At 37.0% G+C, this 16,842-nt stretch overlaps 4 protein-coding genes across 5 annotated transcripts in view; 1 reads left to right on the forward strand and 3 right to left on the reverse strand.

Annotated features, from left to right (window-relative positions):
* The window catches only part of LOC5568636 (uncharacterized protein T28D9.3), a 38,667-nt gene extending 36,851 nt beyond the window's left edge, over nt 1-1,816 (reverse strand). Inside the window, exon 1 of the mRNA XM_021844629.1 lies at nt 1,447-1,816. Coding sequence (XP_021700321.1) covers nt 1,447-1,549 — 103 coding nt within the window. The 5' untranslated portion in view covers nt 1,550-1,816. The remainder of the gene's footprint in view (nt 1-1,446) is intronic.
* Nucleotides 1,817-1,987: 171 nt separating this feature from the next.
* LOC5568631 (methyltransferase-like protein 4) lies at nt 1,988-11,541 on the forward strand. Its single transcript, XM_021844632.1, has 3 exons — nt 1,988-2,302; nt 10,593-11,283; nt 11,315-11,541. The coding sequence occupies exons 1-3, from the start codon at nt 2,063-2,065 to the stop codon at nt 11,500-11,502; spliced, it is 1,119 nt and encodes a 372-aa protein (XP_021700324.1). The 5' UTR covers nt 1,988-2,062; the 3' UTR covers nt 11,503-11,541.
* On the reverse strand, nt 4,445-9,587 carry LOC5568630 (protein yellow). The gene is given in 4 exon segments (XM_001652419.3): nt 4,445-4,860; nt 8,346-8,603; nt 8,606-8,632; nt 8,635-9,587. Coding segments are annotated over 4 exon segments (1,479 nt in total). The 5' UTR covers nt 9,413-9,587.
* The window catches only part of LOC5568649 (UDP-glucose 4-epimerase), a 53,575-nt gene continuing 48,053 nt past the window's right edge, over nt 11,321-16,842 (reverse strand). For both annotated transcript variants that reach the window (XM_021844631.1, XM_001652421.2), the window contains exon 5: nt 11,321-11,643. In XM_021844631.1, coding sequence (XP_021700323.1) covers nt 11,570-11,643 — 74 coding nt within the window. In that variant the 3' untranslated portion in view covers nt 11,321-11,569. The remainder of the gene's footprint in view (nt 11,644-16,842) is intronic.

Genomic DNA, 16,842 nt, shown 5'->3' on the forward strand with positions numbered 1-16,842 from the left:
CTCTTTCAATGCCGGTATTGGCTTCTGAGGTTGTTTCAAAATTTTAGATAATTTCCAAAGGGCTTAAAATTGGACCCTGATTTGAGAAATTTTATTTTCAATTTTTTTGTTTCTTAATTGTGCAAAACGTTTCTTGATTTATTTCTGCAAATCCTGCCATATAATATACATAGCAGGATCGCGACTCGACAAACAAATTGTTGTGTAGTGCGGGATCGATTTTTTTTCTATCTTTATTAACGAGATTTTTAGCCCTGGCTTAGTTCATCTCTGGACCAACGGCTTTACTTCGGCTTCCGAAGGAAGTCGTCACTATAGCTTTCACGTCATAAGTGACTTCCTCGGGGATGGGATTCGATCGCCGGTCCTCGGCATCAGAGGCGTGTTTTCTAACCCCTACACCAGGTCTGTCTTTATTTCAGTTGATCATGAGTATTAAAAAGAGCTTTGATACTAGGATGCATAGAATGATATCAATTTTAAAGCTCCTGAAATATTTTCCATGTATACTGGTAGTGTATTTGAAAGCGCCTAAAAGAGTTATTCAATTATGTGTAGTGGAATACCTATAAGTATTGCTGTGTGCATTTGAAATGCACATTGATGACATCAAATGCGGGAACACCAAACGCGCTAAGATTTTTCACAAGGACAGCAAAGCCAAAGATGGCTTTTCTTTGCTAGGTTTGCGGTGATATGGATCACAGGTGCTAGGTGTCTTTTGATTAGTTTGTGTTACCGCATTTGGAACATATATGAACAAGATTTGCACGTCAAACGCAAACAGCAATAAGTGGAAACCGAATTTAGTACCTACTATGTATGCCGTCGTTCACCAGGCAAAATATTTTCAGGTCAAGTGTAAATAATATTGAGTTCGTTGGATTTTATATGAAAATCAGAACTACGGCCATAGTCATACTAACTTTGGTGAGAACTTTTATTATACTTACTATGGATTTCATAGCCGAATCGTCACATCCTTAGCTTGTTGCTATTTTTTTCGCTGGATAATGAGCGTCAGTCATCAAGAATACTTATTACATTTTGTAGCCATTACATTGAGATTACTTTAGACATTATTTTTAGGTGTTTTCAGGTAAACTACCGGTATAACAACTGAAAAACAATTGGGAAGTTATAAAATTAATAGCAATCTATGGCTTACAAAAAAAATCGGTGCATTTAACTTGTTTCGCTGTGGTAGTCTTAAAGTTATGTGCATAACTGTATATTTGATGCACATTGAATTTAATAAGAAGAAAAGTTAACATACCTATAGAATTGTCTAAGCCATAAGGATAAAAAATAAATTCATCATTCTACTTGACATCCATGTACAGTATCAAGATACAACAAAAATGTAAACTTCCACTTTCATTAGCATTAATCACTATAAGAGACAGGTACCTATCTAAAGAAATAAAAACAAACATTGCTACTCACGTATCAGCACGGCTCGGCGAAACGTAACGACACGGCGAGCCAATCGAGACGATCGGCTCTCAATCACGCCATCCCATATCCCTCCTACTTTGCTGCTGAGCATCTTGTTGGACAAAACTATCGATTCACTTGGAACGGGATCGGATTAATGTGATGCGTTTGTTCTTCTTAATTGGCCCAGAAAGGTTTCACAAAGCACTATCGTTGAATGTTATGTAAACGAATATGGAAACAGTGATAGCGGTGATTCTAATTGAATTACTTTCTCATTCGAAAGAAGACAATGAGAAATTTCACTGTTCCTCCAATCCGTGTCACCGCCGCACAACAGGTCCTTTCCGACTGTGGCGAGCCATCGATGAATGAATTTTGACAGCTGATTGACCGTAGCTGTACGGTTGTTTGCGTGATTACGGTACTTTTTTGGGATATCGACATGATATATGAATGAATCGATTCAACCAGCCAACTTGGTGTGCGTGTAAGTATCGCTCCCGAGAGAGCGAAGAGAGAAAATAGGCAGTCGACATAAGGCGCCGTCGTTTGTTTTGTTTACAATTTTCTTATCGTAGGAATTTTGAATTAAAAAAACTTCAATAAAATTGTGCTAAAAAATATGACTTGCAGTAATTTAACAGAAAATATAGTGTTCCTTAATCATAAATCATTTGTGGACGGCATATATAGCTCGTATCAGTTTCATGATTCTGCGTTGGAAAGTGCCGCTTTGAGATCTGAACTGTTTCACGTTGTGGTGCCGTATGATGCTAAATCGACCAGGGATGAAACCGAAGGAGCTCCAAAAGCAAAGAAACTCAAACGTGCTGCTGCCTCATTCGATGAAATCACACTGAAGGTAAGCAAGTAGGTATTGAAATTGAATTCGTCAATGTTCAGCAATATTTTAGCTAGATTAGGGAAACAATATTTAGTATCGGCCTTTTTAATTTCATATGGGGTCGTTCATGAACCATGTGGTCATTTAGGGAGGGAGTGTTTTCTAGTCAAAGACCACACGGTACATACCAGTGGCACCGGAAGTGGGTAGGACATGTACTGCGCACAACAACACGTGGGTGGGACAGTTAAAGGATTGTCCTACCCTGGGAGGGAGAAACCAATACAAAATTTCTGTACGTCATAGTGAGCCGGGATTCCGCTGTCACGAACTGTCACTGTGAGCCCAGATTTCAAACATTGGACTAACATGGAAAAAGCGCGTAACTGATTAAAACACATTTTCGCATTTCATCAAAAGTGACAAAAATCGAATGAAAATCAATTCATGCACACAATGCAAGTAATGTCCCGTGAGCACCTTTCAATCGGATTTAATATAAAGCATTGAAAAACGCATCGTTTTACTTTTTCCAATAAAATTGAATATTTAGTGCATAGAAAACTGTGGCCCTTTTTCCATGTTTGTCAGGAAAAATCGAAAGTACACAACAATAGAAAACTAGCGATTTTTCCCAAGCCTGCCTTGATTGTTGTTGGCAAGCTGGAGTTATCTTGCAGTTCAAACAAACATTGCTCTATATTTCGTGTGTAGTATCGGTGCCTCCCTCCCAGGTCCTACCCATGATTCACAAATAAAAAACAAAGATCATCAGAAACTATTTATCATCTGTTCAATATACTTACAAACTCGTATTACTCTTATGGAGAATGGAAGACACGATAAGCTTTTTCATGCCTAGTGAAACGTGGCATGGTTTGTGCATGACCCCTAAAGTCCTGACTCGTTTGAAGAACGCTTGACAATATCTATAGTGAAAATCCTGGGAAACTAACTGTAAAAATTGTTACAAGAAACTTCTTTAACCGTTAGAAAAAACCATTGAAGTAATCCTCTATGGTATTTCTGAATGAATCAATGTATGGTTTCTAAACAATATCTACGGCCTACCCTGTATATGTTCTGGAATTATTTGCAATAAATTTAAAGGAATTCTCAGGAAATAATTCTTGATAAATTTCTGGAACATCCATAAAGAATTATCCGAAGATTAGAATAAGTAATGGACTAATCTAAGACCAGTTGCATCGTGGTATACACGCCATGAGTGTGGTGGTGCCAGCAATTTTAAAACGAGCGATCACTCTTGATATAATCTACCCAAGCATTGCTGAATCACTTGACGATTTTCAAAACAATTGCTATAGACCTCCCACAGCACACTCCCTAGAAGTTCCTGGCTAATTCAGAATTATGGAACTAGTTCTTAGTTGATTCCTGAAAAATGATTTGATCAAGTATCACCAAACAATCATTAAGCAGAAATAACTTGTTTTAAGAACATCACCATCGAAGATTATGATCTAAAAGTATCACTCAATAATAACGCATACTAGTCAATACCTCCTCACTCACCCTACGTTCTGATATACATATTAATGTCAGTGAGTCACTGATCTCTTGCTGAGTTGATATTATAGAACAATCTTTTTTTTTTATCTTCGTAATGTACGATAATACCTAAAGTATTATATTCTAATATCGCATATAAACTACCGGAAGGATGTTAAATGGTAATAAGTATAATAGGTTACAATTTTATATAAGACTATCCCTTTCCAGAGAGCGAGTATGTGGCGCTTAAGCCTTGGGTTTAGTAAGAACTAGAACTCGAGGGAGAAAATCCGTTGTTCCTACCCCTGGACCATTGGATAACTATTACTAACCATTCTTAGTAATGCCACTTCCAACTGTCATATTCCGGTCGTATGGATTATTAATTTACCTAAATTTCTCTAAAACGAAAATTGTGCGGTTACATAAAAGACACATTAAAAACCTCCATGTCCCTTGCAGTTGCCCAAAATGTTATGGCTCATAAGGTAATCTAGGATACCGTGAAAAGTGTACTGCGATCTGTCAAACTTTGGTACCTTTTGCCCTACCGAGGGACCAAATGCAGTACTAGAAGTGGTACCCAATCTGAGCCCGAGTGGGACGGACCTGGTTACATCTTTAGTATGGTGCATTCTCTCGATTCTAGTACAGCTGCTTCCAGGCTTCGGGCTTCTTGGCGCCTGCTCCCCAGTGTCGGCGTTGGCCATCGCCGTAGTATCCGTGATCGTGACCGTAGTCATGGGCGTGGTCGTGATCGTGGTAGTGTCCACCGTGTCCGAAGTGGTAGTCTACTTGACCATTTCCATGCGATTGGTACTCTACGTTGTGGTACTTGTTGAAGTGGTACGCCTTGACGGTCGTCGGATATTCCTGGGTCGTGTACATGTGGGATGTGGGATGGTCGTACGCTGGAGCGGCTGTGTACTTGGTGACAGGTGCAACGGTTGGGGCGTACGAGGACGGGGTATAGCTGATGGGTTGGGTGTACCCGACTGGGAGAAGAGTGATGCCTGGATAGGTGTCCAGATCGGATCCACCGAATTTAGACTGGATGGCACCTGGTCGGAGCGAAGGCCTAATGTCACAGACGGTTCAAGCGACCAGAGTGTTCAGAGGAGATGTTTGAGTAGCTTATCCGTTGTTTACCGACGTTGTTTTTGCTCTGTCTATAAATGCAAATTTTAAGTGTTTGATACGTTGCTTAAAATTGTTTCTTGTATGTGTATTTAATCGGTGTAGTTTTGCGATCAATCGAAACGCAGCAAACAAGAATATCGTGACAGAAAAGTAGTTATCTTGTGTCATAGCAGTAACTTTTGATAAGTTTCGTGGTAGCCATTCTCGTTTCTGCTATGGAGAGTATAAATATGTGCCAAAAATGCTCTCAGAGGATCGACGCTGACGACGAATGTTTCATCGTGTGTAAAGGAAACTGTTCAGGCTCATTCCATTGCCGCTGTGTTGGTCTACGAGGCATGCAGTGGAAGACCATAAACGATCTATCACGAAATGTTCTCTGGATGTGCGAGTGCTGTATGGATGACTACATGTGCACGAAGAACGGTAACTCATCCAAAACCACAACTCCGCAGACGATCGAAGATGACGTAAACAAATTGAAGATCGCAGTAGCTCACGGTGTCTCTGGTAGAAAACATTAATATAAAAAAATCAGTATCGATGAAACACCCACCAAATGAAAGCTTAGGCTTTCCCCTTTCATTTAAGACCGGTTTGAAAATGTTCTATGGGGGGGTCCTGAACATTTTTTTTTATTTTAGTAAGAGATACGTACCATAGGTGATCTTCTTCCACCAATAGTATGATACAATGAATCGCTTATACCATATGATGACAACTCAATAGAACCGTAGAAGGCCATGACAAATATTTCTGGACAAACATTTGGCTGGAGAGGTCTTGAGCCTTTTTTCAGAAACATTGCTGTTGAGCCCTTTTTAGCTCGTCCATGCAAACTAACACCACTATCAGAAAGATTAGTGTTAGCTCTTCCTGATAGCAGTATTGGTAAGCATGATCGAGTTGAATTGGGCTCAACAGCGTCTTACAAAGACATTGTTTACCTATGTCGATGTGCCCTTTTTAAATGTTTGTTCAGATTTCCATAAAACAAGCTTGTTTTTGTTTTGGCAGTGTTGCTGTTCAGTTGATTATAAATTCAGTAAATAGTAAAATTGCATATCTTTTATCAAAATTTATTCATTTATACACAACTAAAATGGTGGTAAATATTATTTAAAATTTGGAATAAAAAAAAATGTTTAGAGATTTGTAAGATTTCCAATAAATAACCATTATTTAGATTCAGTTGTATGCTACCGTCTTAAAATTCAAATATACTTTCATAAGATATTGCTTTTTTCGATTAGCAATAACCAAAGCGTTTGAAAACATTTGCTCATGGATCATTACATTACCAATGGTTTAACAGATTGCAAAAAACAACTAAATTGGCATCAATGGTAGGGAAATCGGCGCTGCGTTATAACGCTTCATTGCTTAAGTTGTCGCGTTCTAAGGTGGTATAGCGAAAAAATGGTGCTTGTGTCGCGTGATAAGTTTATAAATTCATTGTTTTGGGTCAACATTTTGGTTTGCTGATTAGAGGTATGTCTGTTAATAATTACAATAAATATATCCCAATTTCACACCTAATAATAAATATATATATTTACACTACACTCTTTCAGGAGACCTGAAACATGAAAGCGAAAAGCCATGAAGACAATCGTTCGAAGATTTGCGTATTGTGTTTAAAGAATTTGTGTCTGCAACCGTAATCAGCAAAAGTGGTTGATATTATTGAACAGCACATTCTTCACGACATCAGGTTTACAGTCTGGTCTTGTCCTACAAAAATATGTCGAGCTTGCACGTTTATTTATTCAGTAACCAGTTCAATCTTTTGAATATAGCACTGTATAAATATAAATACAATTTAAAACCTACCACTCGAATCATGTAATGATGTGAGAACAACAATCTCACCAAAACTAAAAGGAAAACGTGGTAGACACAGTAATGCAAAAAGTAAGAGCCAATTGAATTGGTTGGTTGTCGAATCTACTCGGTTTACCACCCAACTGAGAATCTTATTCAACATCTGTGCAACCTATAAAAAACCTTTTTGTTCGCTGATGACTTGTTTTTTATTAAAAAAAATTGATTTGAGCACCAGATGAGCGTTGCAGTTGAGCAGCTGTCTAAGGGGTTTGGATGTTGCAATCGCCCCAAACATCGCTTTCAAAATCAGCAGACCTAACCAATCAGTTCAGGGGTTTTTAGTGGTAACACATTTGCACTTTGATTTGAACGATAATGCAGAAACTGTAATAACGTAAATGTAAATGCATATAAATGCGTTCAAGGGCCTTCCTTAGCCGAGTGGTTAGAGTCCGCGGCTACAAAGCAAAGCATGCTGAAGGTGTCTGGGTTCGATTCCCGGTCGGTCCAGGATCTTTTCGTAAAGGAAAGTTACTTGACTTCCCTGGGCATAGAGTATCATCGTACCTGCCACACGAGATACGAATGCGAAAATGGCAACATTGGCAAAGAAAGCTCTCAGTTAATAACTGTGGAAGTGCTCATAAGAACTATCCACTGCTCCAAATTGATCCAAATAATGTCGAAGAATGGGTAAGCATCAGCAGTTTGATTGTGTGATTAATAAAGATGACCTTAAAATCATTCTTTTATCACAGGTGAGGATCATCAGTTGCCAACGCCAGTGGATTCACCAGACGAAACTGTCAGAAGCTTTTGAAAAATTGGCATGTTTTGGAAGTGTAATGGGATCTAAGGTTGCTAGCAATTGTAATTTATCGTACTGTTCTGTAAATTATCTCTTTTAAATGAAAAAATGTATTTCAGGCGCTTGATCATTCTGATCAGGTACATAAAAGTTGTTTTCAAACGAGTCTGGATGATGATTTTGCAGAAAAGTTGAGAACTTTTCAAAAACGTGGATTGCTTACCCAATTGCTCGAAGTTCCATATTTCCGCTAACATATCCCGGAGTTTTGTGAAATCACAGGAAGTGGTTTGAGCAAATACGCAAATAGTGAAACCGTGCATTTCGATTTTCAAGTTGCTTGGAATCATGTTAAGGTTCCGGAGAACTCTGAAGCATATGATCGACAGCTTCTTTGAGCTGTAGTAATGTACAATAGTGAGCATTTGTAAGCCGTATTATCCGTATTTACTTTATCGATATGTCGTGTATATAATTGGTTTAAATAGAATGGTATAGGTAATGCTAAATCTAAATCCTTTTTATTAATTGGTTAACTATTCGTAGTACAATTTCTCATGGCTACCTAGATAAGCATGAAAGAAAATGACTGTGTGAACCATAATTAAGAAATCAGTACTGAAAAAACGGCATTGTACTGTTTTGAAAAAAATGTTCAGGACCCCCCGATAGAACATTTCCAAACAGGTCTCAAATGAAAGGGGAAAGCCTAAGCTTTCATTTGGTGGATGTTTTAGCGATACTGATTTTTTTATATTAATGTTGTTCTACCAGAGACACCGTGAATAATAAAGAAAGGAGCGCTGAAGATGTGGAAGTTGACATCACTGTAGTCCAGCTCGGCGATGAGGAACACCGGCATACGGACGGAGATTACCCACATGTTCTCTTCGGCATCGATCTTGACGTCAGCGGGGAAGACCAGTTCCACATCATCATGGTCGATGATTCCATGGTTTTCGGGGCTGTAAGGCAGCGACGAATGCCAGAATCCGACGGCGATTTGGTCAATTAAGTTGAACAGCTTCTGTCGGTTTCGCTCATGACTCGGGATGTTGGCTGTTGGGTCCTCGTTCCTTCAAGTTGGTGAATTTGTGGAAGCTCTTTCCAGCACCTTCTTCGTCGCGCAGGACCTGTGTGGAGACCATAAATTCACGGTGACTGGCCAATGGGGAGAAGTACATGGTGCGGAAGACGTCGGATTGCAGTGGGGACAGTGGCATTCCGAAGATACCTTCCTCACCCCATTGGAAGTTCAGACCGGCGACGTTAAAATCTCCGCGCAGAGGATCTGAGAAGAAGAAGCTATGCTCGAACCGCCAGGACTTCTCGAAAGAGTAGGCAATCAGTCCGTAGTCCAGTTCATTGGGCATGTAGGCAAAGGTGTCCTCGCAGCTGCGTCCCATGTCGATGGCAATGTTGGCGATGAAGGTGTTCTGGTTGGTGTCTTCAGCACGCGGTTCATACCGACGCAGACGGGTGTTGGTCTTGAGGTCAAAGATATTCAACGCGTACGGGCAAAGCTGCTGGGTGGTGTTTCCGATTCCGACGGTACTGGTGTCCAGAACCCAGAGGCGTCCGCACTTGTCTGCCTTGATACGGTACACGGTCGACAGGCCATTCTGACAGTCTCCGGCCACGTTGTTGGCCCAGCTTGGGTACGGAATCAGTGGTGGCGACCCGGACGGGGTCTGATTCATGTCGATGTAGTTCAGGGTGGACGGGATACCGTCCTTCCATCTTGGGATCGACACAAAGAGCTTGTTCTCCCAGCTTTCGATTCCAACCGGGAGTCCATTCGTGGGCACGTAATCTCCGCTGGCCAAGGCCTGACACATGTTCTGTATAATATATCTGTAACTTCACCAAAACGGGACGACACACGCTAAAATCAAGAGTTCTCGATCGCGCATCTGGTTCTTCCTTCTTCTCTAGTGAACCATCCTGTTCCGAGGCACCAAATACCGCGACTTGTTATTGTAGCAATTATAGAGCATGATTTTTTATGCCTTATAAGTATAACTCACACATGGCGTTTCAAAATTAACATAAATCATAACTAGAAGAAGAAGAAAAATTAAAGAAATCTTAGCCATGTAGTTAAAAATTTCTTTGTAAAGTCTGTCTTAATCTACTGCACAAAAGTATTGCAACTGTCTCCTAGAAAATATTTCGTTAATTTTACCTATATTTAATAAAAAAATAACCAACACGTCAATTCTTTCAGTAGAACCCACAGTCCTTAATATATTGCTTCATACTTGATTGATAAAAGAAATACTCACCTATGCTCAAATGATGTCAAATTATGGTCAAAATCACCCTCCCTTGGCTTTGGCTTCAGCATGCATTCAAATTTTGTATGGGAATTATTGTTAAACCCAACCTTTTGCATTCAGCAGGAATACTTGTCGTTTATAATAGTTTTCGACGGAAAATTATCGCAATCTACACAAATTTTTCATGAGGCCGAAAAGCCATTCAAATGTATAAATTTACACTCCCGTGCGAAAGTTTGGGTTCACCCCCTAAGAAACATACAAAAGCGTTTTGTTCATATCTCTGTGTACACACATCCAATTGCAACACTCTATGACTCATTTGAAAGGCAATTAGTTAATCTTACTTCGAATGTACTTTTATAAAAGACGTTGAATTTTGTTTACTAAATTTTTACTTGAAATTGTGACATTTTTCAAAAACCACACTGAAAAACATGGTTAATTTTCTCTGCATTGGATCGACCAGAATTTTAAACCAGTACGGTACTAATACCGTAATAGATTACGGTTCTAAAACCGTAATCTCATAATATTTGACGAGCAATGGACAAAACACTTGTATGTTTTAGGGGATGAACCCAAACGTTTGCACATAAGTACCTGTACATATTCTAAGCTAATAAGAAGCGTTTGTACGGAAATTATGAAAAAGAGTTTTCTCGCGTTCACCTTGTATTGTATTTAATTAACTTCTGCTAAAAATACTAATAAGTTAATTAAATTTCCCTTCTTACAGGTTAAAGATAAACATGACGAATATGTAAGTTTCAATAAAAATGTTGAAACTCTTACAGAAGACAATAATAAAATTGCTCTTGAATTCATATACGAGTTCAATAGAAATGCTCATTACAACGTAGACAAAGTGTTCAATGGTGGCAATGATTCTCAGTTTATTGTTAAAACAACTATGCACGACGAAGACTATATCATTCCACCCAATTGTCGGTTTTTCAATTCAGATGTAAGGAATTTGAATAACTTCCTGACCCATGAGGATAAATTTGATTTCATTGTCCTGGATCCACCATGGTGGAACAAATACATCCGCCGGGTGAAAGCCGTCAATGAAAAATCCGGATACCGCATGCTGGACAACGAAAGCTTGAAAGGCATTCCCTTGGAAAACCACGTTCATGACAGGACAATCGTAGCAATTTGGTGTACCAATTCGCCAAGTCACATTGACGCAATCGAACAGCAATTATGCGCTAAATGGAATCTCAAGCTGGTGGGTTCGTGGTATTGGATCAAGATTACAAAGCATGGATCACCGGTTTGTGCCTTCAATGAGACTAACAAGAAGCAACCCTATGAAAGACTATTCATTGCTGTGACTACCGATAGCTCAATCAAAGATATTCCTAGCGAGAAGTACATCTTTAGCGTTCCATGTGCAATTCATTCGAATAAACCACCGCTTTTAGGTAATGTACGATACGAAATGAAAGAAACAAGTCACTATTCTCAATAATTTACTGTGCTTTATTACAGAATTGTTCACTGATTTCTTTCCTGAGCGTCCAAAGTGCCTTGAACTGTTTGCTAGAAATGTATATCCGAACTTTACCTCGATTGGAACGGAAGTTTTAAAACTGCAGAACACTCGGCTATTTCAGCTATCTTCGAAACACGAGGTACAATAAATAAAAAAAATACTGTCCAAACTTGTCCTTATTTCTATGTATCATAAAATGCCTTTGCTGCCTTCCGTTAGTGATGTCCATTTACTTGATCAGTTTTGTAGCCATTCGGGTTCATTTGCTGCCATCGCCAAAAGTCTTCACCTGGAACAAAGATATGAAGAAGGTATTATTTAAAAATGTGCTTGAAAAAACGATGAAACTCTGTTTAATTGTAGTACAGTTTATCACATCCAGCGTATACTTTTCTGAATATCAGGAAAACCAATAATGCTTAAATATGTTTTGCTACAAAAGGCTTGTAGCGGCTGAGTTTCTAATGACTAGAAACTTCTTCTTCTTGGCATTAACATCCCCACTGGGACAAAGCCGGCTACTCAGCGTAGTATTCTAAGAGCACTTCCACAGTTATTCACTGAGAGCATTATTTGCCAAAGTTGCCATTTTTGCATTCGTATATCGTGTGGCAGGTACGATTATACTGCCCATAAACGCATAATTGTCCCATGTGCATAGGAAACCCAGCAAAGATGGGACTGACATGCATTTATGGGCAGTATACGCTATGCCCAAAAAAAATGGAAATTTCCATTACGAAAAGATCCTGGACCGACCGGGAATCGGGAAATTTTCCTTCTGGTTATACTCCGACTGTTTCTTCAGGAATTCATACAGTGTTTTTTTAGATTTCCCTAGGAACTTTCATTTCATTTGATTTTTGGACACCTTCAAAAATTTAACTATAAATAAATTAAATTACTTTAGAGATTTTTTTTGCCACAGATTATTCCAAATATTTCTCAAGAAATTTCCTGGTTAATTTTTCTAGGACCTGTTTCTCTGGATTTTTTTTCTCTTCTTCTTCCATATGATTTCCCCAAAATTTTTGCCTAGATTTCTTGAAAATTGTTCTGGAATTTCTCAAGAGTTTTTTTAGACTTTTTTTTTCAAGGAAGTCTGCAAGGAATCAATTATTTCCTCAGGACTCCTACTATAAATTCGAGGTGAAATTTTATGAGAATCACCTGATGAGCTCCTATAGATGAGAAATCTAGCAATGATGTCTTGAAGTGCCCTCTAAATAAATTACTGGAATAATACAAAAATTAATAGAGGAATCCTAAAATCCTGCAGGATTTTCTGAAGGTATGTAATAAAACCCTCGAAGGAAAAAAATGCATAGGAATAATCTGTGAATTTACTGTTAATTACTCAAAATATTAAAAATGGAAAATTTATTTGAAAATCACTAAACAAATCTTTTTAGCCTGGTGGCGTATTCAGAATAAATTTTTGTATGAGTTTTTGAGATAATTGGAGAGAAATCGGAAGAATAATTAGATGATTTTCTTAGAGAATTCTTGAGAGAACCTATAGAGCAACTGTTGGAGCGGTTCTTTAGAAATAGACTGCTAAAATATTTATTAGAGAAAATTCTGGAACCATTCCTTTGAGAGCTTACTGGAGGAAAGTCTGAACGTATCCCTTGAAAAATTATTGAAAGAATCGCTAAAGGATTTTTTGGAAAGTCCTTGAATATATTTCTGAAGGAATGGAAGAATTCCTGGAGGGTGTCGACTACCTAGAAAAACCTGGTATGTCCAGGAATGCCTAGGAATTTCTTTCATGACCTGAAAAATCAGGGAAATTTGCTTGTGGTCAGGGTAAAATATATTAATTTAGCTGAAAATTTATTTAGTTAACTGTCTACAGAGTGATTTGTAAGGTCAATTCAGCAGTATAATAGGATCTATCGATTTACATTCGAAATATATAGTTTACAAACTTGATTATTTTTAGTTGGACATAGTTTTCAATGAGTTTTAAAACTTAAAATATTCATGAACTCATAATGTTTTTATCGATTCAGATTCCTAGATTTTTTGACGAAAAATCAATCACACTTTTTTGGAAAAAAAACCGCATTTTTCTTAAAACTCATTTTTTTCGATTTTTTTCTGTTCATACCCATTTTTTTAAATATTTGCTCAAAATATCAAGAAGAAACTGTGAAAAATTATAAGTAGAAAAATATTAAGGAAAATTATTGTATTGGACCACACCAATTGATAGTAAAACTTGTATGCTGCACTTCCTGTTTCTAGACCAGAGGTTTTCATATCATGCTCCGCGACAGTTTTGAAAACTTGTATCAATTTCTTTTTTTCTCAACGTTTTGCTTTAAGATACGCTTTAAATTATTTCAAACCAAGCCACAAAAAAATTTCAAGCATATAAATTTAAGAAACAAACAAACCGATCATGCTGAAAAATCGTAACACTTTTTACGAGTTTTATAATAGATATGGTGTCAAAATCTTGATCATTACTAAACTTTCATGTACCTGGGATATTTTTACGAAAAATAATAAGCTTCTGGGCTAAAGGTTAGTATTTGGAAGGTTTAAAATAAAAAGTCGGTAAACATTTTTCTGTACAGTTGGGACAGTTTTTGCTGAAAAATAGGGTTTATTGAATTGAACGTGGAATCAACCTTTAAAGTTAAAGCAATCCAACTTTTCCCGACAGATTGTTTTGATTGTTCTTCGAGTGAATGTTATGTTAGGATCCCGAGCAAATTCGAATAAGTGTTAGTTGTCGTTGTTTCTTTTTTCCATAACATTTTTTTTAAGCATAATTAGACTTTTCAAGTAAATTAGACTTTTCATCATACATTTTTTTCAATTGTTTGGAGCGTAAGTTTAAGCCAGAAAAATAATCTCCCAATTTTTTTTTCTTTATCGACCCTTTCTTTCCCACAGCTTTGTTCAATAATTTGACTGTCAAAATGGCGTTTCTAAAAAAAGTGCTTGAACAAAATTTGTTGAAAATCAGCTAAATTATCCAAAATCAGTATAAATCAGTAAAAATGATTGTTTTTCAATAGTTTGACGCTTAGGTCACACATCAATGTTTGATGAGCCTAATAAACGTATAAACTTATTCCAATCAGTATAGAGCTAATCGTACCACCACGATTTGGCCAGCTTTCGTCGAAAATCGGTGGATCACCTGTGCTACCATGGGAAAGAGAGGGTTAAGGACCATAATATTAAAAAAAATAATGATACACATTTAGTTACAATCTCAAACTCATTAATAACAGAATTTACTGTTACTTTGTTCTTCGGTGAACGAATTTGAGTTCTCATTTTTGCTATATTGACTGTTGATTAAGCCAAGATAATAACAAAATCAGTTATCAACTAATAATAACCAGATAATAACCAGGTGACAAGATTTCTCATCATTTTGTTATTATTTTTGAGTCGAAAAAATATGAAGTACCGTGTTGATACGGATTTCCCGGACGCTTAAAATCTCGGACCACCTTTATTCACAAAAAAGCCGTCATCATTGATAAATCCAAAAATACCGTTAAAAAGCCAGTGTCCAGCTTTCGGACCGTCCGGCAGTTCGAAGCAGCATGACAACGTGATACAAAATTAGGAATATTTCACAAGTTTCATCTAAATTATGAATATTTTCGCAAGTGTTGAGAATGTGTTCAGATACATTGAAAGAGAAACATTTCCCAACCAATGTTATTTTGCTACTTTTAAGCCACGAATTTTGAAATATTTGAAGGATAACCATGTATAGTTTTATTTGGACGCCTAATTGTCACAGCTTAACCTTTCAATAAAAATGTTCGCTCAATAATAAACAAATCTTTTTATTAGGATTTCAAAATACAATCAATATTAATGAAGATTGATCAACATTAATCTTACATCACGACTTTCATAGGAATTATAGGGACAATTTAAGCGCATAAAAAATTCCAGATCCAAACGAACAAGTGCTCCACGCAACAAATTTATTTTGAAAAGTGCTTGCGAACCAAAAAGGCTGAAAACCCCTGTTCTAGAGATTTCAGTTATGTTCTTTAGATAGATAGATAGATATCTTTATTTAAGAGATTTTCAGCTCGAGGCTGGCTCATCTATTTGGAAAACAGGAAATCTAGAAGAAGGTAGATAGCAAAATGGACTTCGATTTGTTTTCAAGTTCATAAAATTTTGGATGACATTTAGGAATGGACGATGCGCAACGCAGAATTAGATAATGCGCAGAATTAGGGCACTTCACAGTATTTCCTGAAGATTTTTGTCGATTCTGTAGAAAATTTTCATTTGTAAAACTTACCGTTTCCACAATGTTTTCTAACGATAATTCTAATTGAAGAAACCAATCGAATAATGGAGGTATCGAAATACAGAACACATATTTTGATAAAATATACTCCAATTAAATGAAAATCGTAAACCCTCAAAATTTCAAAATTTTATCGCCCTCAAATGAGTAAGCCTTCATATAACTATTAACATAATCATAATATTCAATTTGTTTACCCTTCGGAGGATATTTGTAACATTTCATGAAAATATCGATTTAAAGAAGTAAACTTGAACAAGAAAATGAAATAGATATCTTCGAATTAGAGAGCTATCGACGTATACTATATATTAAATATAACTGTAATATTATTGATACATAATGCATGTTTTCTATCTTGTAAAAGTCATACTCGGTTCAAAACGATAAATTCAGTGGTCTGGATTTTTTCTGAAAATCGTCTGGAAGGTCAGGTAAAGTCAAGGAATGTCATTCTCAAAATTGAGTCGAAACCCTGAATCCTGATACGCTTTTTCAAAGAACTTGTGAATGGATTCCCAAACAAATTGAGCAGAAATCTAGTCATTCTTCCGAAAATTATTTGACGTTGACTACATTGAATTTGTGAAAATGCTATCAAGTTTATTTTACCTTCCGAACATCAAAAAATAGTTTCAAGGAGAAATTTCGAAAAGTTACTTTAGAGAACATTTAGCTTTTTAAAAGACTGTATAGTCCATTAGTTGGAAAAGCTTGCACAATTTTTGAATTTAGCCAAAAGAACTAAATTTAAAAATGATGCAATAAATATAAGAGTAACCAAGTATTAAAAGAAAGCATGCTACCAACGCTGCGTTAGCTCAATTAACTTGTAATCTTTGCCAAAGTTATAGGGCACTCAATTGCCAAATAGATGAAAAGATCCAAGTACTTTTTAAGACTTTTAAACAATCATTTAGAGACAAATATCGTAAATTATGATCCTCCGAGATGCTTCGGGCTGTAAATCTCGTTAATAAAGATAATAAAAATAATAATAATAATAATACTAATAATGGTCCTGAACTGAACTTGAAATCACTCTAAAAATGGGAAGTTTAGCGATAATTTGATCAAGTTTTCAACTCAATCGGTCATCTGGTTCTTCAGACCTGTGCTTTCGAAGATTTGAGGATTGGCTTCGATTCATCTTCACCTTAATGACTTGAACAGCCAATTTTCTTC

Source organism: Aedes aegypti, chromosome 2 (genome assembly GCF_002204515.2).
Source record: "Aedes aegypti strain LVP_AGWG chromosome 2, AaegL5.0 Primary Assembly, whole genome shotgun sequence".
NCBI classification, from domain to species: domain Eukaryota; kingdom Metazoa; phylum Arthropoda; class Insecta; order Diptera; family Culicidae; genus Aedes; species Aedes aegypti.

What these genes read in the sequence shown, in the direction of transcription:
- LOC5568631 (XM_021844632.1), top strand. Translation starts at nt 2,063, where the DNA reads ATGACTTGCAGTAATTTAACAGAAAATATAGTGTTCCTTAATCATAAA. An exon ending in TCGATGAAATCACACTGAAG is followed by an intron (nt 2,303 to 10,592) that starts GTAAGCAAGTAG and finishes CCCTTCTTACAG; the next exon opens with GTTAAAGATAAACATGACGA. An exon ending in GAATAAACCACCGCTTTTAG is followed by an intron (nt 11,284 to 11,314) that starts GTAATGTACGAT and finishes GAAAGAAACAAG; the next exon opens with TCACTATTCTCAATAATTTA.